Raw genomic sequence first — 27399 nt, 5'->3', positions numbered from 1 at the left:
ATCCATCCCTTCAGTAATTTTAAATGTATCATTCCAGCCAAGTGGCCAGGTTCAAAGGGATTCAACAAGAAGGGTTTATGTTACTTGGACCACAAAATGGTCAAATACCCTGGGGCCACCAATTCACCTTCTCCTAAATCATGAAGAGAGAAAAAATAGGGCTGGCCCCAGAAAAGAGGGTGCTCTGCTGCAGGGAAGTCCCCACAGGGGACTGTTGAGACCCCTGGGGAGCACACAAAAGGGTCTCTGCTCTTTGTAGACAACCCTCCCAAGGACAGGTTCAGGGACTGCTCTGTTCTCTCCAGACAAACTTCACAAGTCAAACTCAGAGTGTCAAAGGAAGAGGTGGGACAAGCCCAGAGCAATCCACCAGCAACCAGGAAGGCCTCCTACTGTCTTTAGGCTGGAAACATGCAGGAATAGCATCGCCTGGTCCAGAAGTTGTCTGAGTTCACTTGGGAGAACTCACCTGGGGGGAGGTCAGGAATGGGTTAAGAGCCCTGAATATGGGTCTGGGAAACACGTCACACTCTTCCTCTCCTCTCCTGCTCCCTTATTTGCTCTCACCCCGAAGCTTTGGGGAGCCCTGTCCCTGGAACCGAAGGCCATCTGCATCCCCTGCTGACCCTCCCCCTTGTCTGCTACACATACCATTGCTGTTCCAGGGAAGAAGTCCTCAGAGAGGTTAGCCTGTTCCCCGGAGTCTGTTTTCTAGCCTACAGTGTTTGGTGCAGAGAGACTAGTGAAGTCCCAAAGAGACACCGAAGAAGTTCATTAAAAATGTGCTGGTTGTTGGGGCCAGAGCAACAGTACAGCAGGCAGCTCGGGTATTTGCCCCGAAGACACCATATCCTCAGGCCGCTTACCTGGAGCTGCAGGCCCAGTTGGACAAGAATAGCGGGAGGGGATCTGAGGCCTCCTGAGTACCAGTAGGGAGTCTCCCAGCCCAAAAGAAAAAAAAGAACTTCAGTCCAAGAGATAGCTCCCAAGGCTGGAGGATATATTATGCGTGCAAGAGACAGGAGTTCCATTCAGGGCCCTCGTGGACCCCCAGCACCACCAGGCGAACCCAGCACGAAGCCAAGAGTATCCCCTAAGCAGCGCAATGTGTGGTGCAGGGTCCTTGACTTGGGGGTGGTAGAGGTATGGTCACTTTGTACATGAAAAGCACAGTGTTAACACAATTTTAATCATGTTAACTACAATAAAAATAAAAAATTGTCTGCACTAGGGGAAAAAAAGCTGAGAGAGGTGAGAGATAGTACAGCATCGATCAGGCATTTGCCTTCCACGTGGCTGACTCTCGTCCCACCAGGAGTGATCTCCGAGTGAAGAACCAGAGTAAGCCCTGAGTACTACCAGGTGTGGTCCAAAAACAAGACTAACCCCCCCAAAAGCTTGTGCAGCAACTTGGCATAAGTAACAAAGGCACAACAACGTTAACAACAACTAGCATAACCTCAACTACAATTTTTGTTTTGTTTGGGGGTCACAGCCAGCTTGAGCTCCGCGTTGACACCTGGTTTTGCACTCAGGGATCACTCCTGGCGGGCTCTTGGGTACCACGGATGGAGCTGGGGATGGAACCCAGGTCGGGAGCGTGCAAGGCAAGCAAGCAACCTGGCCCCTCAACTACGATTTTTTTTTTTTTAAAAAGAGAAAAACAATCGGACTAGAGCAGTCTGCAAGAAACCCCAATTTTCTGGTGCCCTGCTTCTACCAACCTGAAGGAAAGACCCTTCCCCCGACTGTCGGGTCTGCAGACCTGGAGACCCGGGTCTCCTGCACACCTGATCTGGACGAAGGGGGCGTGGCAGCAGAGCGGGTGCCCGGGTCACGCCCCGCGCACCCCATCCCCTCGCGCTCCCCCGCCCTGCCAGGAGCTCGGCTCTGGGCGCGCTAATTGGTCTCTGCAGGCGGCTGGCGGGAGCCCCGAGTCATCCGCTTAGAGCCCCGCGCCCCTCCCGCGCCGCCGCCGTCATCTCCGCACCCCTCGCGGTGCCCTGCGCCCGGCTGCCACTGCCGGCTGAGACATGGGGCGCCGCCCGCGGGGAGCCCTGGCGCTGGCGCTGCTGCACCTCTGCCTGGGTGAGTGGTCCCGGGAGCCCCGCACGGGGGGCGAGGGCTGGGCTGGGCTCTGAGAGACCCCGGGTCTGCATCGTTCGCTTCCAGAGTGGGGCTCAGGGCTGGGAGCGCTACCGGGGTCGCGCTCCAGAAGTCAGTGGTCCGGGGACCCGGTGGTGGTGCTGGGGGGCGCCGGGGCGGGGGGTAGGGCAGTGGTGGGGCGGGGGCTCTGGAGCTCGGACCTTGCTGCTGCTTGGGCGAGACTTGGTTGGCAGGAGTGGGGGCTGTCTTGGGGACAGGGGACATGCCTCCGCCGCTCTCCTGTGACCTTGGCCCGGGCACTGCCCCGCTTTGGGCGCAAGCTCCGGGTCTGCCCACCCAGGGGCTTGAACTCGGTGGCCAGCGCGGGGCGCGCGAAAGGAGGTAGAAGAGATGGGGGGATCTTGCCTGATTCCCTGGCGAGGGAACTGGGGAGTCCAGGGTCTAGGATCGCACCCCGAGACGCGCGGGGCTGCCTCGGTGCTGCCCCAGCCGTGCGCCCGGTGTCCAGCTCTTGTCCTGCCCTGCTCTCCAGCCCAGGCCAACTTCGCGCCCCACTTCTTGGACAACGGGGTCGGCAGTACCAACGGAAACATGGCTCTGTTCAGCCTCCCGGAGGACACACCCGTAGGTGAGCAGCCCTGGCACCCACCGAACCCCATTCTGTCTCCCGGGCCTCGCCCCCAGAAACCGCTGGTGCTCCTAGGAACACTGGACAGGGGGCATCCTTAGAGTCAGGCTGCGGGCGCTACCCCGGGCGCCCTGTTTGCGCCCGGAATCCCCAGGGCAGTTGCTGGGAAGGAGGTCACGGCTGCTATGGAGACTCCCGCCAGACCTGCTTAGGACCTAGAGACCAGAGAGGGCCCCGGGGAGCGAGCAGCAGAGAGCTGCCGGCTGACTTGGCCACTCCACAGCAGGTTGCTCACCCACGGAGTGACCTTGAGCGCGTGCGCACACACACACACACACACACACACACACACACACACACACACACACACACACACACACACACCTTTCAGGCCTTTAAACGGCTAAGATCACCCAGCTCCCTGGGTCAGGAAACAGGAGTGTGTGCAGGAGGCGAGGTGAGAGCTCTCACCTTCCCTCTCCCTCACCTTGCTGGGGCTGAGGCCCGAGCAGTATGAAGAACCCCCTGAAGTGCTCACCCCAGCTTCAGGGACTGGCTGCAGAGGGGGGGGTCACCCCTTCTGTCTTACTGGCTCCTCTCTTTCCCCTATATCCCCTCCACAAGACAGGGGTCACGATCAGGCGTCCTGACCCCACCCCAGAGGGTAGCAGAGGCCAGGGAAAGCTCCTCCGTGATCTATTTCAGATTGAAATGGGCAAGTGGAGCTAGGGCAGGAGAGAACGCATTTGCCTGGCATGCAACCCTTAGACTTCAATCCCCACGGGTGCATATGGCCCCTGATCATATGAGCAAGTGACCAGAGGTCACTCCTGAGCTCTGAGAGCTGCCCGGTGGGCCCTGAGCCCCCAGCTCGTCCTAAAATGCAATCTCCAAGTGCCTTAGGAACCTATCAGCGGGCTGGCATTGTGGAGCTCCAGAATCAAGCAAAAGGGAGCAGCACCCAGACGGTGGGGGGGAGGGGGCAGGGGAGGAGCAGCCAGCAGCCAGTTTCCAGTTCCAAGCCTCTCTCGTCAGCCCTGGATCGAATGTTCTGGAAAAACCAAGAATCAGATTCTAGGTCTCCCCTCCATTTCCCTCCCAGGCTCTCACGTGTACACCTTGAATGGAACAGACCCTGAGGGCGACCCCCTCACCTACCACATCACCTTTGACCCCAGCGCTAGAAGTGTCTTTTCAGTGGACCCCAATTTGGGAAACGTCACTCTGGTAGAAGCGCTGGATCGAGAGGTATGTAAGGAGTGCCATGGTGAGTGCTGCTTGCTGGGGCTGCAGGCTGGGGGCTGGGTTATCCCCTAGAGAGGTCTTGCAGAGTTCTGGTCCTCCACAGACAGGAAGCTCAGACAGTGGATCAAGACAGGAAACAAGGGTTACAAAGTGGTCCTGAGTCTGGTAAAACTCACCACGGGGGCCTGGAGTGACAGTACAGCGGGTAGAGGGTAGGGCGTTGACCTTGCACGCGGCCGACTGGGGTTTGATTCCCAGCATCCCATATGGTCTCCTGGACACCACCAGGGATAACCCCTGTGCATTGCCGGATGTGACCCAAAAAGAAAAAAATAAAATAAAAACCTCACCACCGGCCCCTGGAGCCTATGGGTGGCAAGTCATGTACTGCCTTTCTCTGTGGAGTCCGACACCGGGCTGATGGGAAGGATTCAATGTAACCAGACCTTGACCTTGGCACTGCTGGTAACCCGGGTGGAGGCACAGGCCAGGCTAGAGAGAGGAAAGGGTGAATCTCGGAGACTTCTGGAGGGACGCGGTGCTGGCCTGGCTGCTCTGTCCCTCCCTGGCACCTCTGGGAAGCTGGAGATCCCAACGCCCTTCCTCAGGGAGGCCCCACCATGTCTTGGACAAAATGACTGGGCTATGCGAAGCTGGGAGAGAGATAATAAAAAGGAAAAAGAAAATTCCTTCTTCCTGAGCTTACCAGAACACCGAGTTAGCATCTCTCCTCTTCCAGCAGGGGGTTGTTTTCTCAAGGGTTTTTGACAAGTCCTGACATGGGAACCCCATCACCACACCAGGAGAAGTAGCCTCAGGCCTGTCCAGGCATATTCTCAGCACCCCTCACTCCACCCTGCTCCAGGGCTCTCTGATGCACTCCAGGGAGCAGGGAAGGCTCACTGTGCCCACTACCCACAGCCCAGGGGGCTCCAGACTCCTGGACACTCACTTAGTGCTTGTGCTCCACAGAGGGAGGATGAGATTGAAGCCATCATCAGCATTTCCGACGGCCTGAATCTGGTGAGTGCGGACTCTCCCCTGGCCCACTGTCCGGGCAGCGAGGAGCTCCTTCACCTTCATGAGATCCTTCTGCCCGCTTACCTCCTTCGAGACCCAGAAGGAACCGTCCCCAACTGTCTGCATGAAGGGCTAAACGGGCTTCAAGGGAGGGGACAAGAAATGAGGAAGGAGAGAGATGAAGAGGGTTGGGGAGAGGAAGGAGAGGGATAAAGAGGGATGGAGAGGGATGGATAAGGGAAGGAGAGGACTGGGGAGAGGAATGAGAGGGGCAGAGATGGATAGAGAGGAGGAGAGGGAAGAAGAGAGATGGAGAGAGGAAGGCAAGGGAAGGAGGGGGATGGAGAGGGAAGGAAAGGGATGGAGAGGGATGGAGAGGGAAGGAGAGGGAAAGAGAGGGAAGGAGAGGGATGGAGAGGGAAGGAGAGGGAAGGAGAGGGAAGGAGAGGGAAGGAGAGGGAAGGAGAGGGAAGGAGAGGGAAGGAGGGGGAAGGAGGGGGAAGGAGAGGGATGGAGAGGGAAGGAGAGGGAAGGAGAGGGATGGAGAGGGAAGGAGAGGGAAGGAGAGGGAAGGAGGGGGAAGGAGGGGGAAGGAGAGGGAAGGAGAGGGATGGAGAGGGAAGGAGAGGGAAGGAGAGGGAAGGAGAGTAAAGGAGGGGGAAGGAGGGGGAAGGAGAGGGATGGAGAGGGATGAGAGGGAAGGAGAGGGATGGAGAGGGAAGGAGAGGGAAGGAGAGGGAAGGAGAGGGAAGGAGGGGGAAGGAGGGGGAAGGAGAGGGATGGAGAGGGATGGAGAGGGAAGGAGAGGAAAGGAGAGGGCAGTCAGTGGTACATTCCAGAGCATCTCCTGGAACCTGCTTCCCTACCTACTTCTTGACTCTTCCCAGTCACTCACTGAACATCTGTGCACCGGACCCCTCCCTTTTCCAGCCTTGTCTGTACTTCCTGGCTTAGCTGCAGGGGTTTCCCTGCCTCCAGGCCCCCCAGGACCAAAGGTCCGAGTCAGGATGAGTCAGAATATGACTGTGGAGTACAGACCTGGCACCGCCAGGCAGACGCTACTAAGAGCTGGCTGCCACTACCCTTAGGACGAGGGCCAAGGTTCAGCCAGGCATGCGGGTCCCCCATTGCGCACCATCTGCCTCGCCCAGCCCACCATTTCTCCTACCTACCATCTAGCAATAAATCTACACATCGTCTGAACTCGCCATGTGCCTCCTTCCTCTTTGTTCTTGCACACGTTCTTCTTTCTTCCTGGAAGCCCTCTCTGCCTCCTTTCTCACCTCTCACCTGACAAACTGCTGCAGAGCTTCTCCCACTTTGTGGAGACTCTCTGTCCACCACAGGCTGAAATAACTGCCTCTTCTTGGGGCTTCAGCACGCAGCCTCTGGAATCATGCACTCACAGCCACCAACGGATGTTTTTGCCTAAGCCGCTGGGGTCCTGGGTGCCTAGAGTGCTGCAGTGCAGTGAGGCAATGACGCAAGGCCCTTGCCTGGTTGCTGTCACTCATTTTACATACTGATCCTGACTCGCCCCCTCATCCTGCAAAATATCAGACCTTCTGTGACCAGCACGGTGCTTGGCACCACAAAGTCCCTTAAAAATACTAGTTGCATAAGGAAGGAAGGAGGGAGGGAGGGAAAGAAGGAAGGAGGAAGAGAGGAACAAAGGGAAAAAGGGATGAAGGGAGGAAAGATGGAAGTATGGGAGGAAGGGAGGGAGGGAGGGAGGAAGGAAGGAAGGAAGGAAGGAAGGAAGGAAGGAAGGAAGGAAGGAAGGAAGGAAGGAAGGAAGGAAGGAAGGAAGGAAGGAAGGAAGGAAGGAAGGAAGGAAGGAAGGAGGGAGGGAGGGAAGGAGGGAGGGAGGGAGGGAGGGAGGGAAAGGTAAGAGAAGGGACTGAGGAGAGGAGGGGAGGGTCTATAGATCTGGGGCACCAGAGAACACTTTCTCTCTGCGCCTCTCTTCCTCTTCCCAGGTGGCAGAAAAAGTCGTCGTCCTGGTCACTGATGCCAATGACGAGGCACCCAGGTTCATCCAGGAGCCTTATGTGGCCCAGGTTCCTGAGGTAAGCAGAGGGATTCCAGGGTAGGGAAGCCACACCCATGCTGCCCTCTGAGGCTGCCCTAAGACATGGTCCAGGGAAATAGGGCACTAGAGTGGTCAGCAGCCGTCAGCCCTTGCTGCGCACTGGGCAGCCCTCACTCTGCCCTCCTCATCCATCTGTCCCCTTCCCATGCAGCACCATTTTTCTTCCAAATAGAGGTTTCTTTAATGTCCATTATTGTTACACATTTATTCTGGAGGTATGAAATACATACAGAAGTAGAAGAAAGAAAGACATTCAAAAACCAGTGGGTGAAATTCCTGCCCTGATTGTGGGGTTTACTGTGGGCGTCCAGGGAACTGTAGGAGCCTCAGCTACAATTATGAGGTGAAAGGGTTGCTATCATTTGAAGAAGGTTGAAGAAGGTAGATTTCTTTCTTTTTTTAAAATTTTTTAATTTTATAAGGTAGCTCACAATGGGCTGGAGCAATAGCACAGCAGGTAGGGAATTTGCCTTGCACGCAGCCAACCCAGGTTCAATTCCTCCGTCCCTCTCCGAGAGCCCAGCAAACTACTGAGAGTATCCCGCCCGCATGTCAGAGCCTGATAAGCTACCCGTGGCATATTGGATATGCCCAAAACAGTAACAATTCTCACAATGGAGACATTATTGGTGCCTGCTCGAGCAAATCGATGAACAACGGGACGACAGTGCTACAGTGCTACAGTTCACAATACTTGATTACATTTAATATTCAAACACCAATCCCACTACTATTATACCTTCCCACCACCATATTTGGGGTGTTTTCATCCCAAACCCCAATCCCTGTCCCAAAGCAGAACTGAAATAATATATTTGTTGTTGGGTCATGCCAGGCTTACTTAGTGGATACTCTGGCTCTGTGCTCAGAAATTACTCCTGGTGGGGCTCAGGGGACCATAAGGGATGCCAGGGATCAAACCTAGGTCAGCCGTGTTCAGGGTAAGCACCCTACCCACCATACTATCTCCCCAGCCCCCAAAGAAGGTAGATTTCTAGGTGGAGTGCTGCGTGATTGTTTTTCTGAAAAGGGGGCAGCAGGCAAAATAAGTTTAGGAACTTCTGCTTTAAGAGAACTCTGCCTAGTTGCCTGATCTGTCAATTTTTTTCGGGCGGGGTAAAGGGGGAAGATTGAAAATGCTCTCAAGGCTTCCTGTCCTTGGAAGGTCAAACTCTGAACATAAAACTTCCTTTTCTCTAATGGGAGTTATTTCTTAAGATGCCGCCTGATCTGACTCCCCTGAGCCAAGGTCCTCCAAGTAGCCTGTGATTATTCTGTAGGGGTCCCACTTCGCTCTCTTCCCCAGGATGAGGGTCACCTGCCCTACCCTCACACTCACACACATGAGCTGCTCTTTTCTTCTGTTTTCTTTTTTGTCTCTTTGGGTCACACCTGGCTATGCTCAAGGGTTACTCCTGGCTCTGCTCTCAGGGAATCACTCCTGGTGGTGTTCAGGGGATCATATGGGACGCTAGGGATCAAACCCGGGTCGGCCACCTCCAAGGCAAACACCCTCCCAGCTGTCCTATTGCTCCAGCCCCCATGAGCTGTTCTTGAATTTTTTTTCATGTCTGCTGTTTCAGTAGGAAGGAGAGATTTCATTCTGGTCCTGCGCAGTATGTGTTTGATCCTGGGTGACGCCCCCCAGTTCGTGTTCATTAACCTTGGCTCGCTTGTGAATCATCGCGTCCTGCTCTCTATTTGGAGAACTGCTTTTCTCTTGGGCCCTCCTCCAGCTTCCTAGGGCGGCAGCTGGCTGTCTGCTTTTCTCCTTCACAGGAGGATGGTGCCTCTTTTTCTTGAGGGGTCCCCCCCCTCATGCCTGCCACTCCTGCAGGCTCAGTACTCCCTGGTTCATCATCATGTTCCACCTCCTTTGCTGCTCTTTTCGAGCCACAGCAGCAGTGCTCAGGGATTATTCCTGACTCTGAAACTCGGGAATCACTTCTGGTGGGACTTGGGGGACCACCTGGGATGCCAGGGACTGAACCCAAGCTGGCTAAGTGCAAGACATGTGCCCCACCCACTCTGCCCTCCCCCATATTTCACCTTTTTTTACATCTTTCACCCAAACCCCACCTTCCCATGCTCGCCTAATCCTTCCCCTGAACTTGCTGTCATTTCCCTGCCTAACTGTGTCCCCTCAGGACACGCCTGCTGGGAGCAGTATCCTTACGGTGCAAGCAGTGGACAAGGACACGGGTTCTGGAGGGAGCGTCAACTACTTCCTACAGGTAAGGTGGGACACACAGGACACACCACCAATTAGAAGGGACACCTAATGGCTCTGATCTCCATCACCACGGCCTTTAGCTCAGTGCTCTGCTAAGTGTTGGAATACCTGGGAGCCTTAGTCATCAGTTGTGGGGCTGGATGGATAACAGGGTGCGTGAGAGGGGCTCCAGCAGAACTTGCTTCCCCTGCCAGACCCATCCCTCTGTGCCACTGCATTCCATCTCCCCAGGTCTTGGGCCTTCAGCAATCCAGCCCCTGCCTCTTCTCCAGGACAAGGCCCTGGCACTTGATGCTCATATAGGATCCAAAAAAAAAAAAAAAAAAAAACCTGCTCTGGGCCCAGAATCTCAGGAAAAAGCACAGAAGTACAGTGCTCCTCCAAGGGCTGAACTGCCCACCCTGTCCATCAGTCGGTCCTACCCCCTCAGTCTGTCCCACCCCATCCATCCATCCCACCCCGTCAAAGGCTGAGCATCCTGCTCACAGCCCCCTCCTGGCTGCTCAGGAACCAGCTGCCCACAGCAGCGCTTCTGCTTCTCTCTCCCTGGGCTCTCCCACCCTCACAGTTCCAAGGTGCTCTAGCCCAGTGGTTGAAGAAGACATGTTTGAGCTGGAGAGATGAGGAGTTAAGGAATTTGTCTGGTATCCAGCCCAGCCTGGATGAAATGCCTGGGACGCTATATGATTCTCAAGTACCACCAGATCTCTTCGCACAGAGCCAGGAGTAAACCCTAAGCTTCAATTGTTGTAGCAAAAAAAAAAACCCAAAACCAAACTAACAATAGCAAAATGTGCCCTAGAGAAACTTCCTGCCCTCCACGGGTACCAAGAAGAACCAAACTCTCCACTGGGGGACACCCCCACTCTTTCCTAACTCCTGTGTCAACTTCCTCATGCGTTGAATGGGAGAAACTAAAGTTCTTCCAAACTGGATTGTTGTCAGGGTCAGTCAGAGCAAGGATCCGGAACAGGCCGTGGCTCTCAGACACCCTCCTTTAGGATGAGACTCTCTTCACGTTTTTTTGTTTTATTTTGTTTTGCTTGTTTTGGTTTTTTGTCTTTTATGGGTCACACCTGGTGATGCTCGTGAGTTACTCCTGGCTCTGCACTCAGGAATTCCTCGGGCAGTTCTCGGGGAACCATATGGGATACTGGCGATCGAACCTGGGTCAGCCGTGTGCAAGGCAAATGCCCTACCCTCCATACTATCGCTCCGGCCCCCAAGACTCTCTTTCGTCCTCAACTCATCTCACTTGCTCCCTCAGCCCAAGCCAGAGGCCACTTCGAGCAGCCTCTGGCACTTATCTGGTGGGGTTTAAAATCCAGAAGGTTCTACCTGTCACAAGGGATGGTGAGCCCCAGCAGCCTGGCTCAGGACCCTCTGCTGACGAGCAGCCTTTTCTCCTGCCAGAACTTCCCAAGTAGAGCTGAACCCCGTGCAGGGCCCAGTGAGCAGACTCTTTTCCATGAGCGGAGGAAAGAGTCAAGGCTCTACCACCCAAGAACTTTCTGACTTAAACTGAGAAAGGGAGTCTAAGCCCAGAGATCTCAGAAAGGGGGGGCAGGTCCAAAAAGTCTGAACGCCCTGAAATCTACATCTCCACCTGAGAGCAAAGGATGAAGGCTAAATCTGCACACCCCTGCCCCCACCTTCTTAATAAGTGGAACAGGCATTCCAGGGGCCAGCCTGGACCCATTTCCAGGCTCACTCGGTCCCTCACTCTTGCAGAACCCACACTCCAACAAATTCACCCTGGACCGCCACAGTGGGGTGCTGCGCCTCCAGTCTCGGAGCACCCTGGACTACGAGAAGGCCCGAGCCCATTTTGTCACCGTGGTTGCCAAGGTAACAGAAAGGAAGGATTTGGGGCAGCATCCTGTCCTTCCTGTGCTCTTCTCAGAGGATGCTCCCTTAAGCTAGAGCAGAGTGACCTTCCAGGAGGGCATGGGAGCAGCTCGGAGAGTTTGGGGTAGGGAGTAGGAAAGAGCTGCTTGGAATCACTGCTGGGTGGACCCCACCAGATATATGCTCAGAGAAGCTGGTGTCTATTGGTTGCAGATGTGTCTCCCCAAACTCCCCACTCCAAGATGAATGGGCCCAGTTCCTACCACTAACACTTCCTCTACCCGGCTTCCAGGCAGCTCCATCTCTGCTAGGTCTGTGCACGGCCTTTCAAGCTCTCTTTGACCAGTTTCACTCTCCTAGCCTCAGTTCCCTCATCTGTATTCTGCCATGACTGTACCCAGTTAACTAAGTTCCTCATATCTCTAAGGAACATGATGTAGAACCTGGAACTCTCAGCGCAGGCTCCAAGGGGCTCTTCCCCCAGTTGCCCAGTGAGGCCCAGGGCTTCCTTTTCCAAGAAGGCCCTGTGGTCACTTGTTGGCCGAAAACATCCCACCTTTTGGCCTCTACCAAAAGACCAGAAGACTCGACTCCCACAGGTGCACCTTGCCAGTATATTATTTTGGTACAGGCTTACGTGGTGCGTGCCTACTACATATCTGTTATTGATGAAAACTGTCATGCGTCCTCTCATTTCATTGTTTCCTCATGCCTTTGAAGAGAAAGCTCTCTGCAGGTGACATGGGAGCAAACAGAACTCAGACAGCAGCTGGCACTGCAGCTTGTAAATAGCAGGAAATAGGATTTTACCAGGATTGCTCTCACTCCCAGACCGGCCCTCTTCATCCTTCAATTCTTTCCCAGGATGGTGGAGGGAGGCTGCGAGGGGCTGATGTGGTGTTCTCCGCCACCACCACCATCACAATCAATGTGGAGGACGTGCAGGACATGGCCCCTGTCTTTGTGGGCACCCCTTACTACGGCTATGTGTATGAGGACACTCTTCCAGTGAGTAGACGTCCTTCTCAGCACAGTGTCCCTCCGTACCCCTCCTCCCCTGTCCTTCTTGCTGCCCAGTGGCCCCTCCAATGGGATGGTTGGGATGGGCCCCTTGGGTTGACCCCTTCATGCAAAAGCCAGCTCCGTACTTTATTAGGCTCAAGCTATTTTTGTCTCTGAGCTGGAGAAGTATCAATTGGGTACGTGGATGGCTTAGACCATGCCAGACATTCCTTGTTTCACTCAGACTTAGCCACCACCCAACTAACAGATGTCAGCCACACAAAAAAGGCAGAGAAGAGAGGCTGGTTGCATCATAGCTTGCTTTGGGGGAGGCCTTTCCTTCACCTCTGCAAGAGGTCAGGCTTGGTGCCTCTCCAGCCCAGAAAACTTTGGAGGCCTGTAGTGTTCTGAGTCACCACAAGGTAGTCCCGTGAGGTATGGGGACAACCTTCCTGGTTTCCCTTCTCCTTCCTGAGTTCTGTGAGGTATCAAGATGGCCTTCCTGAGCTCCCCTCTTTTTTCCGAGCATTTTCTACACCTCATAGCTGCTGAACCCCGGGCTATCAGCGAAGACCTTGCCCCTGAGCCTGGTGCTGATACCTGAGCTTCTCTCTATCTGTAAGCTCACCTGGACTCTATGCCCTCAATCTCTCTCACCCCAGTGCCTTAGTCCTCTTCCTAAAAATTTCCACGAAAGTTTCCCTTCACCTTCACAGGTCAACCCAGACACCAATATCCATGACATCTCTTCTGAGACAGGAGTGCCTCCCCTCTGTTTCCAGGCCCCCCCACCCCCCCAATATGTGTGCCTTCCCTTGGGCACACTGTGTATTTCTGTGTCCCCTCCTGGCCAGATTTGGTGGGACTCAATTGCATTCTCAATAATTTCTAACTTTATATAGCAATGGAAATAAGTCATGGGGACCCCCCCTCCCCCCAACCCTTTGCCATGGGCAGTGTCCAAATTAGGATTCATGACTAAGGACCTTTTCAGAAGTGTGCAGCTGAGAGATGAGCACAGAGCAAGGCAGCAAAATGCTGGGCATCCCATGTGAGCTTTTTGAAGGTGGACTGTATCCCAGTTCTGTGATTGGTATCAGGGGAGGAGACAGCCCTATCAGGGGAGGGGAAAGGCCCCATCTCACCCCTCAGCCTTAGGAAGCTACTCCTGTCCTCAAGGGCTCAGAAGTACTGACGGTGCTCGCCATTGACGGAGATCGGGGCAAACCCAACCGCATTGTCTACAGCCTCGTGAATGGTGAGTCTGGGGCTGTTTCAAGACAGACCAGTGGCCGTGCTACAGTTCCATCTCCCGAATGGCCAGAGTGAGGATCTCCAACCGCTCTGTCCCCATAGGACCAGAATTACAGGGCGGGGGGGCGGTGTTGAGATGCTAGTCTCTGCAGGACACAGCAAGTCCCCTTGGGTACATTTTCTCCAACTATTATTATAAAGAGCAACACTGGAGGTGGGGAGGGGGTGGGGGGGGCGAGTGCTACCCATAGATCTAGGTGCTCAGATCTATTCTCTATTTCACATAGGCATACACTTTTTGATGGGAATGGTTGTTAGTATTTCTTATACTTTTGGAGTTATATTTGTTTCTTACTCTTCACGGTTTTTGGTGTAGACATAGTTTTGAAGTCAATAAAACGCAATGATGATGGCACCATATTGTATTTTCCTATAGTAAGTATGGTACTTGCCCTCTACATGGATGATAAATCTGAGACTCACGCAAGCTAGATGGTGTTCCAAGTCCCACAAGTGAGCTGAAACCTAAGTATTCTGGCTCTGACCCTGGTTTTATCACCAACAGAGCTGGTGGAGCATGCCCTGGAGTCTTCTCTGCAGCCTAGTAGGTGGTCCCTAAAGGACTAGGCTCTTTACTGGGGCCTGCATGCTCAGACATCTGTGACTGTGAGCCTGGAGCTTGCCCCGTGTACATTCCCCTCCAGTCACTCCTGTGTGATGAATGTGCCCCCCATCTCACACAGTCACCTTTTTCCAAGCAAGGAGTTCCCACCTGCCTGTCTTCCCCACGTCACTGCAAATCTTTACACAATTACAAACACTTACCCATCTTCTCTTCCATCATCTATTTTCTCTCTCCTCTTACCTCCCTAACTTCTCTTTTTATCTATATCCATTTTCTTGTCTCCATACATATGTAACAGTATTGTTTTCTTGCTTCTTCTCCTTTTACACACATCTAAATACATAGACGCACACTGAGCATGAGAGATACAAAGTATAATGAAACCTGGGAGCCAGACACAAAAGTTTCTAAGCCCAGATCTAATGTCTATGTTTATTCCTAGACAAGTTACTTACTCCTCTGAGAGTCAGTCTTCTCCTTGGCAAGACACAGGTAGACGGTATTACATACTATGGGGACTTCAAGGAGATACTGCTTGACTGTATGCCACCCAGTCCTCGGCGCCCCTTGTGGCATTGTGCAGAATTGCAGGGTTCTTCTCTCTGGCAGGAAGTGAAGGAGCCTTTGAAATTAATAAGACATCTGGAGCCATCTCCGTCATGCAGAGCCCTGCCCAGCTCCCGAAAGAGGTGTATGAGCTGTTTGTGCAGGTAATTTCCATCTCTCGTGGATTTCACTGCCTTCCAACACTGGAGGGCTACAAAGGTGATATGATCCAGCCCCTCCCCCTCTGCAAGTTTTTCTTTTCTATCCCTTGAGGCTCATAGCCTGGGGAGGAAACTAGGTGTTGCTCCTAGGAACATCTACAGAAGGCAACTTCTGTAAAAGGCGAGTACAGATGCCAAAGGCCCTGGCAAGGGGAGATGTGAATTCACAAGCAGAGATTTATGACAAGGCAGGAGAACATATGGTAGAAGTAGTAACGGCTCAGGTGTGGATGAGACCCAACAGGGGGAGACAAGTGAAGGGGAATATTGTTCAGGGTAGGGGTGCAGTGGAGTCGCTGCCAGCTAGGAGCACCCAGTGAGCCAAGATTGAGGGTGATGGCACAGGATGTATTAGGGGAAGTGAAGTGGGACTGGAGCTGAGAGGGAATACGGAGAATGAGAAATGATTGGCTTTCAGCTAGGGCCAGAGAAGCAAAGGCTCCCAATACGAAGTATTAAAGTCGGTGGGCCCCAATGGACGGCCAGGGTTTATAACTTCTTGTCTTCCTCGCAGAAAGGAAGTTCGGGAGTGGATGAGCAGTGAAGTAAAAACAGATTTTATTTGGAGGTTTTTAGGAAGGGGAAGGAGGGAAAGAAAGTGAGAGAGACTAACCCGCTCATGGGAGAAGTCGGGCTTCTCCAAAGGCAGAGAGAGTCTCAGTACACATCTCAAGAGGGCAGATGCGGGTGGCACATGTGTTTGGGTGCTACATGTGTTCAGCCATGTAGGCGCAAGCAGCACATGGGCTCGGACTGTCTATGAGCACCCTTTCTTTGTTCAAGGTGGATTTTAAAGGGTTTATCCAACCTCTCCCCACATGGCGATTTCTAGCGCGGTAAGAGTTTGTTATTTGGGGGGTGCCACAAGGTGGGGGATTGCTTTGTTTTGGAGTTTATCCGGCAGAAGTGGGGGTCTTTCAGGTGTCATAAATCTCCTTCAGGTCCTTAATTGCAGTCTCTGTTCTGCTGATGTTCGTGTCTCTGTGGGGTCCAACCTCCTCAGGGTCGTCACTGGTGCCAGGAAGATTTTATCAGGTCTAGGCTTTAATTCTTGCAGCTTCAGTGTTATTGAATTTATTACTTCTCAGAAATTCCATTGCCATGAGCCCTCTCCCACCTACCTGCCTGTCTCAGAACAGCTTTTTTCCCTGGAGCAGGGCTTGCTTCATGCACAAGTGATCTATGCTATTAAACAGCAACTATCTATGCTTAGAAGCACTTCAGGCTGGCCCAAATGCCCTGCTACTACCGTCTTAAAAATTTTTAGTAATATTTTGGAAGAGGAGCTACCTATGGTCACTAAACCTGTAAATTTTGTAGCTTATCCTTCCTGAGAACTATAAAGGACATCTGAGTGCTGAGAAGAATTAAAGTTAAGGCAAAAATAAATAAATAGATAAAGTTAAGGCACGAGTGCATTCTAGCAGTAATTTGACCAGTTGCTCTAATTAAATAATAGTCTAATCTCTCAAATCCAGAGAGCTTGGAAAATAGTGATTTCTAGGACTCACTCTGGTCCTGAGCCTTAAATATGTCTGGGACAAACTCAGGTGTTTGCTTATTTTAAGCTCTAGTCTATCCTAGCAGTTGAGATGCATGATACTCAGATTTGGAGGAAAGGAGTAGAGGAAGAGAGGCAGAGCCTTTAACCAAGGTGATGGAAGAAGAAGGAACACGGGGATGAGGAAAGGTGGAGTGGCAGCCATGGAGACACTACAAAGTACTTGCGTGGCAGACTCCATGGGATGTGGCTCTATGGGAGGGAGTGTGGGGAGGGAAAGGAGAGGAGGAGTGGATGAAGCTGGGTTGTACTGTGCCTTTGGGAACCGAGGAGAGGAAGAAAATTAAGCAGCATGAACATGATGAATTTTGGTGCCTCAAGGACCCTCAAATTGAAACATCTGAACTTGGGTATAACAGGTTTGGGATTTAGAAGAGTATCAACATACATGTGGGTTTGAAAGGATGAATGGAAATGAAATTTCCTGGAGGATGTTTATGGGGAGAGGGAAAATGTTTTCTTGTCAAGAGCACAGCTAGGGGAGCACCTGTGACTTAAGAGTGAGGAAGAGGCAAGGAACAGGTGGAGGAGAGATCAGCAGAGACTTGAGTTACTTTTAGTGAGGAAATAAAGCACTTGGGAAGGAAAAGATGGCCAGTGCTGCATAGAGCACGGAAGCCAGTGGGAAGACGCCTGCCTGTGAAAAGGGCTGAACATTGAGTGGTTAATCAAATGCGGCAAGAAGGGGAGAACTAGGACAGCACCTAGGGTGTGACAGAGTCAGGTGACAGGGAGGGTGATTTTAAGTTACCCAAGATCCAGAGCATGCCTACTAAACAAGGAATTCCTTAGGGGACTCATGATGTTTGTCAAGTGGTTCGTGTGGTACTTATGTGTGCGTTGGATTTGGGGCAAGTATTAGTTATGCACTGCTGCAGCTCCATATCTCCCCTCCCTGCAGCCTCCCCCACAACCTAATGGACAGAAGGTCAAAACATGGTGGACTTCGGGTTGGAACACATGTCTGACCGCAAGGAGGGGTGAGGTGAAAAGAGCACTGTCTAAGGGGTCAGACAGCTTGGAGTTCCTCCTATTTCAGCTTGGCAGCTGACCGGCTGTGTGACACCGGGTGATTGTCTCACTGCTCTCTGTGCCTCTGTAAAGTGGGGAAATTTCTTCTAAATTTCTCAGCAGACGAAATTTAGTATTTTCTGGTTTTAGTGACAGTACCGTAAACTTAAGAGTCTCAAAATTTCACATACTTATAGTTCACAGTTTCTGTGGGCAAGGATCTAGGTTCAGCATAGCTGACTCCTGTAAGGTCTCTCACTCCACTGAAGTCAAATTATTAGCCATTTTTTACCGAAGACTTGAGTAGGAAAGGAGCAGCCTCCAAGTTGCATGGTGACCGACAGGATTAGTTCCTGTGGGCTTTGGGCTGAGGATTATAATGAGCTCCTTAAAGTCTGAGCACGTTGGACATAGTTGCTTTCATCAAAGCCAGTAAGTGAGACCCTAGCCATGGTCTGTAGTCATCTAATCGGAAAGTCATATGTCGTTGCCTTTGCCACAGGTCCTCAGGTAGAAGCATGTTGCTAGGCCAACCCACATTTAAGGTGAGGCGATAATACAAAGGCATGAATAGCAGGAGGTGGGGATCACTGAGGGTATGCCACACCGCTATAATCATCCTTCCACTCCAGGTGACTGAGGTCAGCGCTGCAGGGATCCCAGCTGCCCAGGCCATGGCCCCTGTCACCATCAGGATCGTGGACCTGAACAATCATCCACCTACATTCTATGGCGAGAATGGCCCCCAGAACAGATTTGAGCTGTCCATGTACGAGCACCCACCGCAGGGAGAGATCCTGCGTGGACTCAAGATCACTGTCAATGACTCAGACCAGGTATGTGGTGCAGCCTTGCACCCCTCCACCCCCTCTCCAAGGTGCCAGAGCTCAGTCTGTCCCAGATTTCACTGCCTCTGTCTCAAGGGCCCGACTGCTGGGAGATAAATGAACAAGGGTATAATCAGGAAGACGAGGTGGGAGAGTGCCTTAAATTTGTGGCTCTAGTTTGTTTGCTTAATGACAGTCATAATTCACTAAAAAGTAAAAGCCAGTCAAACATAAGCATTGTTGGCTTGTTTCATTTGTTTGTTTCTTTGTCTTGAGCTGCAACTTGTTATGCTCAGAGGTCACTTCTGTTGATGCTTGGGGGGACCATTCTGTGCCGGGGTGTGAGCAAGCACTGGAGGATTTCTGCATGCAAAGCATGTGCTCCAGCCCTTTGAGTTATCTTGACAGCTCAATAAAAATGATCTATATCTGCCCTTGGGAAGGCTTCTGTGAGTGTGTCCTGTCACCTACATCTGGTGGAGGCCAAAGCCTTGTGTGTTTGTTACCTGACTTACTCCTTACAGTCCATTAAACCCTTCTGCTCTATGACTTTTCTCACCTACAGAAAAAAAAAGTAATGATCCTTCCTAGGTTAGGAGCAGATGGAGGCTGCTCGATTAGCATGAATATACAATGTATTTCTATTCTCATTTATTTTCCCTGCTTCCTATCTCTGAACTCAATTGCTCAGGGAGCCAATGCCAAATTCAACTTACGGCTGGTGGGCCCTGGGGGCATCTTCCGAGTGGTCCCGCAGACAGTCCTAAATGAAGCCCAAGTCACGATCATCGTGGAGAACTCAGCTGCCATTGACTTTGAAAAGTCTAAGATGTTAACCTTCAAGGTAAGGCGATGCTTCACACTGTGCTGGATGAGGGGATGCTCAGAGGTCACCTGGATTCATTCTTGCAGGCACTTTATTACTGCTGGCCCACTATTGCTTTAGGGCCCTCTACCTCTCATTATGGATTCGGGGAGCCTCCAAGAAGGGGGAAGAAGAGTGATACAAGGGGCTACTGTTTACAGGGCTTTCAAAGGGAAGCTCCTGATATGAGTGTGCTGTGGCACCAGATGGGGAGAGAGAGAGAAAGAGAGAGAGAAAGAGAGAGAGAAAGAGAGAGAAAGAGAGAGAGAGAGAGAAAAGCCATTGGATGGTCTAGAAGAGGCTTCTCTCACAGCAATGGTGTCTGTCATCTCATAAAACTTCACCAGAAGAGGCCATAGTGATAGTACAGCAGGTGGGGTGTTTGCCTTGCACACAGTCGACCCAGGTTCAATCCCAGCATCCCATATGGTCCCTTGAGAAACGCCAGGAGTAATTTCTGAGTTCAGAGCCAGGAGTAACCCCTGAGCATCCCTGAGTGAGACCCCAAAAAACCAAAAAATAAAAAAGAAACCTTCAACGGAAGGTGAATAAAACTTCTTATTCTATTTAAAATGATAAACTTATAAATAATACATATTATACAACATAAAATTAGTCAGAAACACTTGTTTCTCTTGTAATTATAATTATATACACCTGCATATCTGTGGACAGCATCATGGTTACAAAAGAAACTACTAAAAGCTTCTATGAATTCCATGAATGAATATTTGTTATCATCAATATTACATAATACTATTCTTTGAATACTATTCTTGGAATTACAATATTCCTGGATAAAAAAAGGAAATAAAAAGTACAAACATTTGAGAGAAAAGAGATTTGATCATTATTTGTAGGCGATTATTTCCTAGAATAGCAATAGATATTATTGAAAACCCCTCAGAAACACAGAAGCATGGCTAACAGGATTGATCACAGTTTTAAAACTCAAAATCCCATGGTCTTCCTATTGAACAAGCAACACTGAGAAAATACAATCAAAAGACTCTTTTCTACAGTAACAACTAAATTATAACATTTCTAGGAATATCCATAACAATAATTTTACAGCACCTAAATGACTAAAAAATGCAAAAATGTAATGAGGTCCATAAAGAATACAAGAAAAACAAAGGCACATCTTGTTAAAAACTGTAAACTTCCATTCAATTAGCAAAGATTTCAGGGTCACCTTACTTTAGTCTTATCTATAGTTTCCTTGGGGAAGGTGGTTAAGGAAACTGTCACAATTCAACCAGTTTCTATCTGAAGAAATAAACCTACGAGTCTATAAGGGAAATTCAGGGGAAGAAAAGATTATGAGAGAGAAACTTGTTCCAACAAAAGTTGGATTTTATTATGAAGCAAAATAATGTTTTAATTGAAACTATAAAAATACAAAATAAAAGAAATGGTCTCAGATTCCAATGGGAATTTGAGCAGGCATTACAGTCAGCGGGGGGAGTGTATGCCCCTCGTACGGGTGGCACAAATAGAATAGCTAGTCAGCTGCTGAGTGTAAGAAGGAAACAGAAGTCAGTGGGGCTGGAACAGTCCTGATTTGGAAGTGAGGAGACTTTGAGTGATGCTTTCACCCTCCTCCCCTCCTTTCCTAGCTCCTGGCCATTGAAGTGAATACCCCAGAAAAGTTCAGCTCCACGGCAGATGTCTTGATCCAGCTCCTGGACACCAATGACAATGTCCCCAAGTTTACTTCCCAGTACTACATTGCCAGGATCCCTGAGAACACCCCAGGGGGCTCCAATGTGATGGCTGTCACAGTGAGTTGGGAACTGACCCACAGGCTGGGAGTGTGGGGTGGGAGGCCCACTGAAGGGTCCCTGATGAGTCAGACCAACCTGGGTTTCAGTTTGAATCTCAAAGCTCACCTTTGTTATCCTTGTCCAGTATCTGGACCAGCCACCTGCCCCTGGAAAATCTGTTTCTTCTTATGTACAGTGAGGATGAAAAGTCCCCCAGGGCTCAAAGGAAGGCATAAATGTCAGTCCCAAGTCTCTAGCACAAAACTTATCTCTTTTCCTTCCTCATTTACAGAGGAGGAATAGATTTTTTTATTTTCATGTGTAAATCTTTTGGTTCCTCCAACACTTGGCCCCTTCTGGGCATAAATAAAACCAGGGCTCTAGCATAGACCTCCAATTAAGCAAACATCCTCACATCGCAACAGAAACCAACTCTCAGACTCCATGCACAGCTGCAGATGTGCCCTGTCAACGGGGCAGGTGCCACTGGGAGCTTTCTCTCTTCCAGGCTGTGGATCCAGACACGGGTCCTTGGGGCGAAGTCAGATACTCCATCTACGGATCTGGGGCAGACCTGTGAGTAGATCCATTGTCTCAGGACAGCAGGGACTTGGCTGAGGACAGGCTGAGGGGGTGTGCCACACTTGGAAAAGAAAGGACATGAGTTGGGCAGTATGGAGACAAGGAGCAGAGGAAGGAAAGGCTGAGCCTGAGCTAGAGAAGTAGAGACATCTGGTAAGAGAAGAGGCACCAGCATCATGGCTGGAGTTGTGGGCACTGGCCTCAGGAACCAGGCAGGTGTGTCGGACTAGGAAGGAGGGAGGCCCCTAGGAGAAGAGGGGTAGTCCATGACTTTGCTTAAGCTTGATAATAATAGATGGGTGAGGGGTTGGCTGGACTTGCCTTCCTCAGTCAGGCTACAAGGGAAGAGAAATGAGCTTATGGGAGAAGCTGCAGAAGACAATACTGCTTCTCTCTAGAGGCCTCTCATGACTTCAGGCCTGTGTGTGTGTTGTGTGTGTGTGTGTGTGTGTGTGTACATATATATGTATGCTCCTGTGCATACACACACCTATGCCCTTTCTGCCTGGCAGCTTCCTAATCCAGCCAACTACTGGGATCATTTTTACTCAGCCCTGGGCCAATCTGGACGCTGAGGCCACGGCCAGGTACAACTTCTATGTGAAGGCAGAGGATATGGAGGGCAGGTCCAGCCTGGCCGAGGTGTTTGTCACTCTGCTGGATGTCAATGACCACTACCCCCAATTTGGAAAGAGCATCCAAGAGAAGACAATGGTGCTGGGGACCCCTGTGAAAATTGAGGTGGGCTTCACAGGCTTTCTGCGTTCCCTAAAAAGCCTGATTTCAGCAGTTGCATGATCTTTGTTGCCCAATTATTTTATTTTAAAATGTAGAGAATCCTCATATAGGCAAGGATAGTTATCTCCTCTTACCCCTCAACCTCAGAAATAATCTCTGAGCCAGGGAGTTATTACAAAATTAAAAGGTAAGATTCAGCCAAATCGTGCTGCTCTGTGCTTTCAAAGCAATGTCTCTCCCACTGTACTCCAGACTTAGTGCAGAAATGCAGAAACTTTGACCTCTTGACTTCGAATCCCAATGCCTCTCTTTTGTTTACTTAGGCAAGTTACCAAGCATCTGAGTTTCAGTTCTTTTTCATTCTCTTCTATTTGTTTTAACAATACTTAGACGTATTCTGAGAACGGATTAGAATAGTACATACACAGGGCCTGGCATAATCTCCGACTCCTGTGTGGCACACATTCAGTTCCTCTCCTCATTTGGGTTCAGTCTAAATAAGATGATGATTGGGGCCAGAGAGATAGTACCACAGGTAGGGCATTTGCCTTGCATATGCAGTCAGCCCAAGTCCGATCCCTGGCACCCCATATGGTCCCCCAAGCACCCAGAAGTAATTCCTGAGTGCAGAGTCAGGAATAAACCCTAAGCACCCCCGCTATGTGGCCCAAAAACCCAACTCCATTTTCCCCCACCACCAATAATGATCATTTTCCATCAATTCAGCCAGACTCGTGTGACCTTCTGATTTAGCCAGGGAACACAAGTATCACCCTGGAAACCTGACTCCATGTTTCTCTCCCAGGCCACAGACCAGGATGCGGAGGAGCCCAACAACCTAGTGGATTATTCTATCACCCATGCAGAGCCAGCCAATGTGTTTGACATTGATGCCCGCACAGGGGAGATTCGGCTGAAGAACTCCATCCGCTCCCTGGACGCCCTGCACAACATCACTCCCCACGGGGACCGTACATGGTCCCTGGAAGTGCAGGCCAAGGACCGTGGCTCCCCATCCTTCAGCACCACGGCCTTACTCAAGATTGACATCATAGACACGGAGGTGGGTGTGAAGGCCGGCTCAGGCCTTGCTGCTGCAGTGTGATCAGAGGGACCCACCCTTTCCGGCCTCCCTCCAACATCATTGATGCTCTTAAAAAGCTGCTGGAGCTATTCAGCACACAGGCAGGGAAGTCACTGAAATTCTAGTCTTCACATCTACGGATGCTGTGCCTTGGTAGCCCTTGCCCTCTATCCTGTGAAAAGCGCGGGGTGATGGCCGCTTCACCTGGGTGTCGCAGGCAGAAGTACAATCGTGATGTGTAGCTCTCAGCTCAGGGTCTGGCACTAAGTCATCCCTTTGGAGCTTCCTGATCGTTTAGGGCAGTGACCCCATGATTAAAGTAAGTGATGCCTCACTGTCTCGAGAGCAGCGTCCAGTTCATGCGAGGTTTTCTCAGTCCCAAGGGGGTTGTTTGCTGGAGGGCCAGAAATGCCGCCCAGTGGCATGTCTCAAGCCCTGGTGTTCCTTCCACCTCTGCCACTTTGGGGGAAAGATGAGGGAAAAGTTTATTGCATCACCCTCTCCCTCTGCGTATTTTTTCTGGGTTGAAGCCCCTGGTGCTCCTGAGAGTTTCCAGGGATATGTGACACCAGAAAACTTAAAAATCAGGAGACTTGTGGGAGCTCCATCCGGTGTCTCTCCCTTGCAGACGCTGTCTCCGGACCCCATGGCCGCCTTCCTGATGCAGACCAAAGACAACCCCATGAAGGCCGTGGGCGTGCTGGCCGGCATCATGGCCACCATCGTGGCCATAACCGTCCTCATCTCCACTGCCACCTTCTGGCGCAACAAGAAGTCCAACAAGGTCCAGCCCGTGAGGCGAGTGCTCCGCAAGCGGCCCCGGCCTGCTCCCCGCACCGTCCGCATCGAGTGGCTCAAGTTCCGCAGGACCAAGGCCGCTGCCAAGTTTGTGCTCAAAGAGGATCCTCCCAATGAGAACTGCAACAACAACAGCCTTGGGAGTGCGCTGCCCCCCAGAGCCCCGCCACTCCCGCCACCCCCCAGCACGGCGCCCAACCTAGGCCTGCCCCCCTGGACTGTGCCTACCGTCTCTGGCTCCCTCACTCCTCAGCAGCCCCTGCAGCCCCCCAGGCCCACAGCCTTTGCAAGCCCCGTCCATTCCGCTCTGGTGTCTGAGCTCAGGCAAAAGTTTGAGCAGAGGTCAGACAACAAGGCCTACTTCTAGAGTGTGTGTGTGTGTGTGTGTGTGTGTGTGTGTGTGTGTGTGTGTGTGTGTGTGTGGTGTACCCTCTTCTCCTACCCCAACTGTCCTGCTGCTTGGACCCTGCTCTCCTCCCCTTTGCTTCTCCCCTGTTTTGTATACCTTAGCGTCAACCCCCTCCTCCTTACCCCATATTTAGGGCTCTGGACAGCACCTGGTCAAGAGATCTCTCTGGTTAGGAGCGCCGTTGACCAGTGCTTCTCCATCACCCAGGTCCCTGACACAGCTAAGATGTGCTCCATTCAACAGAGGCTGGGGATCAGGAAGGAGCCAGCTCTCAGTGTCTTTTTACCAACTCCAGACCTCACAATCCCTTGGTTCCTCCCGGGGCCTCAGCATCACTGCTTTAATAGTATAACCCTGGACCAATGGGACAAGGACAACTAGACCCTAGATCCTGGAACCTCTGGCTAAAAGCAGGAGTTAGAAAAGGAAGTTGAGAGCTGGTTGAGGCTAAGGCTGAAGATGGTCAACCTCAGCATATGTATCAGGGAGGTCAAAGAGGCCCTGAAAACTCTCTCTAAGTGCAATACTGTGCCTGATGGCCAGGGGGAAGAAGAAGGAGAAGACAGGCTCTGGGCAGAGACTCTGGACTTATGCGAAACCCAAGTGGGACCAGGAACCCTGAGGGGTAAGATGGTCCCAAAGGCATGAGGACAGGTACTGCTTTTGGCCAGAGCTGTCTTTGGCCAGAAATGTCCAAGCTGCAGTACCATATGTACTAGAAGTGCTGAGACTCTCTTTTTAGATGGGGCTGAAGCCATAGTGGGGAATTTGCTTTGCACACAGTCAACCTGAGCCCAGCATGGAGTAACTCCTGAATGCAGAGCCAAGGGTAACCCCTGAGCACCAAGGGTGTGACCCAAAGACCAAATTTTTTAAAGCCCCTCTCGGTAGAGCTCCCCTCCATGAAGACTGTGAGGGTCAAGGACTCTAATGAACATCAATCTGGGAGACACCCGGGTTTCATTCAGTTCTTCTGCTAATGGGGTCTAAGAGTGGGAAGCCATCTGCTTCTTTGCCTAGAAAAGGAAAGAAGGAAACCCTGTTTGCTCATGCCCAGGTCTAGAGTCAGAAGTGAACAGTGGTGAGTAGGGCTTTACCCAAGCGCAAAAAAGCACAAATGGAAAGTATTTTTCTGCAGGCCAGAACTCTGGGGTGCAGCTCTGCCAAAAAAGTATTAGGAACTCATTGGCAGCCACTCTGCCAAAGACCCCTGGGGGCGCCAGGTTTGGGAGCCACGCCCTGTTCTAGGTAGCCAGAGCTGGATGTTGGCATTGCCCTGGACATGCCCAGCTCCCCATCCGTTTCACTGGGCAATGCATTCAACCTCAGCACCTGATTTGCAGAGATGTCTAAAGATGAGTTTCCAAGGAAAGAGTGATTGCACAAAGCTATGGAGATGGTGGCAGCAAGGACCTGGTCTGGGGGCCCCCAGCTTTTTCCTCTAGCTGGGCACTGGGAACCTGGCCAACTTGTGACAACATCCCCCAGGAGAGAAGACATGTAGGCCTCAAAATTTCATGCAAAGAAATTCTGCCTGACTTTACTACTCTAAGGAAAGCTAAAAGTGTGTGGAGAGTGGTGGGGTGGGGGTTGGGGTGGGATAATGAATATAGGGTTTTTTGTTTGTTTGTTTGTTTTTTGCATTTCTCTCAACTCTAATAATCCTTCTAGAACGTCAGCGATTTCATTTAAAGAGATTATCTACATAGAGTTTCATGATTCCTGGGCCTGTATTTTTAACTGTTCTTCAATTGTGTCAGTGTACCATCTCCTTGCTGGGGTTTCTGCTGCCCCGACCCAGAGAGTATTAAGAGGGGGGCTTTAACAAACCAGGAGCCCTGAGTGAACAACCAGGTATTTTGCATCTGTATTTCAGGACAGGCTGCACTGGGTCATGCTTGCCCTCCACTGGGAATACAGCATCTTTACAGTTTGCATGCAATCAACAGTTTTTTGTAAATGGTAAATAAAAGCTATGAACCGAAGACCAGGCTGACCTGCTGCTTCTTTTCATATCAGCTGCCTCGTCTTTCTAACAGCCCAGGTCTGCCTGCTCCCACCATCTTGAGTGGACAGATCCACCCCCAGCCCCCAGATCTGGTGCAAGAGAATGCAAAATATGATTCAAATTTCCACCTGAATGCACAACAGCAGCATGCTTTCAAAGCTGGTCCCCAGCTTCCATTATCCATGAGTGTGGCCACCATAGGCCTGAGCTGAGCTTTTCTTTGAAATAGTGTTATGGTCCAGTATCTGAAAGGCTACACAAAGCAATGAGCTTTGTAGTATAAATCAAGCAAGCGGAGTTCAGAAAGCAAAAGCTGAGAAAGCTGACCAGTCAGGGCCTTCCCTTCTAACAGGAGAGCAACTCACTCCTTTGTTCTCAAACCCTTTTTATCCCTGATTTCTGCAAGTCTCCCAATTCTTGGTGCTCTAACTTCCTGGTGACCAGGAAGTGACCAGGAAATCGTTGCAATTCACAGAGTTGCAAGAGGATATGGAGGATAACCGCTGGGCCACCTTAGAAAGCACCAGTCACCATCACCTGGAGGACGGGACCCCACGCCACACACATCCTCTCCTTCAGGATGTTCCCACCCGCTTAGAGTGGGGGAATCTTTCCTCTGTACAAGGAAGGTGTAGAGACCTGAGTGGACAAAGGCAAGTAGAGGAGCTGTGAGCCCTGGAGGCTGGTCATGTATCAGCAGGTACAAAGCTGGCAATAGTACTTCAATTATACATAGCTCCCTCTCTTCATCCTCACAGCAGCAGTGCAGAGATGAGGAAAGTGAAGACTTGTGCGCTCTCTCTCTCTCTCTCTCTCTCTCTCTCTCTCTCTCTCTCTCTGCCCTCCAGTGGAATTGTAGCCTAATGAGACTGGCCTGAGAGAAGCAACAGGACTCTAGAGCGCAGTTGTCCCTCAACTCAGCTGAAAAAA

At 51.2% G+C, this 27399-nt stretch overlaps 1 protein-coding gene across 1 annotated transcript; it reads left to right on the top strand.

Annotated features, from left to right (window-relative positions):
* Positions 1–1900: 1900 nt before the first annotated feature.
* Positions 1901–26446, top strand: CDHR1 (cadherin related family member 1). The gene is made up of 17 exons (XM_004607424.2): positions 1901–2088; positions 2639–2734; positions 3837–3982; positions 4952–5002; positions 6979–7068; positions 9239–9325; positions 11056–11172; positions 12037–12180; positions 13354–13432; positions 14663–14763; positions 18025–18228; positions 18911–19063; positions 20704–20868; positions 21359–21426; positions 21945–22173; positions 22976–23233; positions 23883–26446. The coding sequence occupies exons 1-17, from the start codon at positions 2034–2036 to the stop codon at positions 24417–24419; spliced, it is 2580 nt and encodes an 859-aa protein (XP_004607481.2). The 5' UTR covers positions 1901–2033; the 3' UTR covers positions 24420–26446.
* Positions 26447–27399: the final 953 nt, after the last annotated feature.

Source organism: Sorex araneus, chromosome 11 (genome assembly GCF_027595985.1).
Source record: "Sorex araneus isolate mSorAra2 chromosome 11, mSorAra2.pri, whole genome shotgun sequence".
Taxonomy (NCBI): Eukaryota; Metazoa; Chordata; class Mammalia; order Eulipotyphla; family Soricidae; genus Sorex; species Sorex araneus.
The sequence above is the reverse complement of the archived record's forward strand: the minus strand, read 5'-3'. Positions and strand labels throughout refer to the sequence as shown.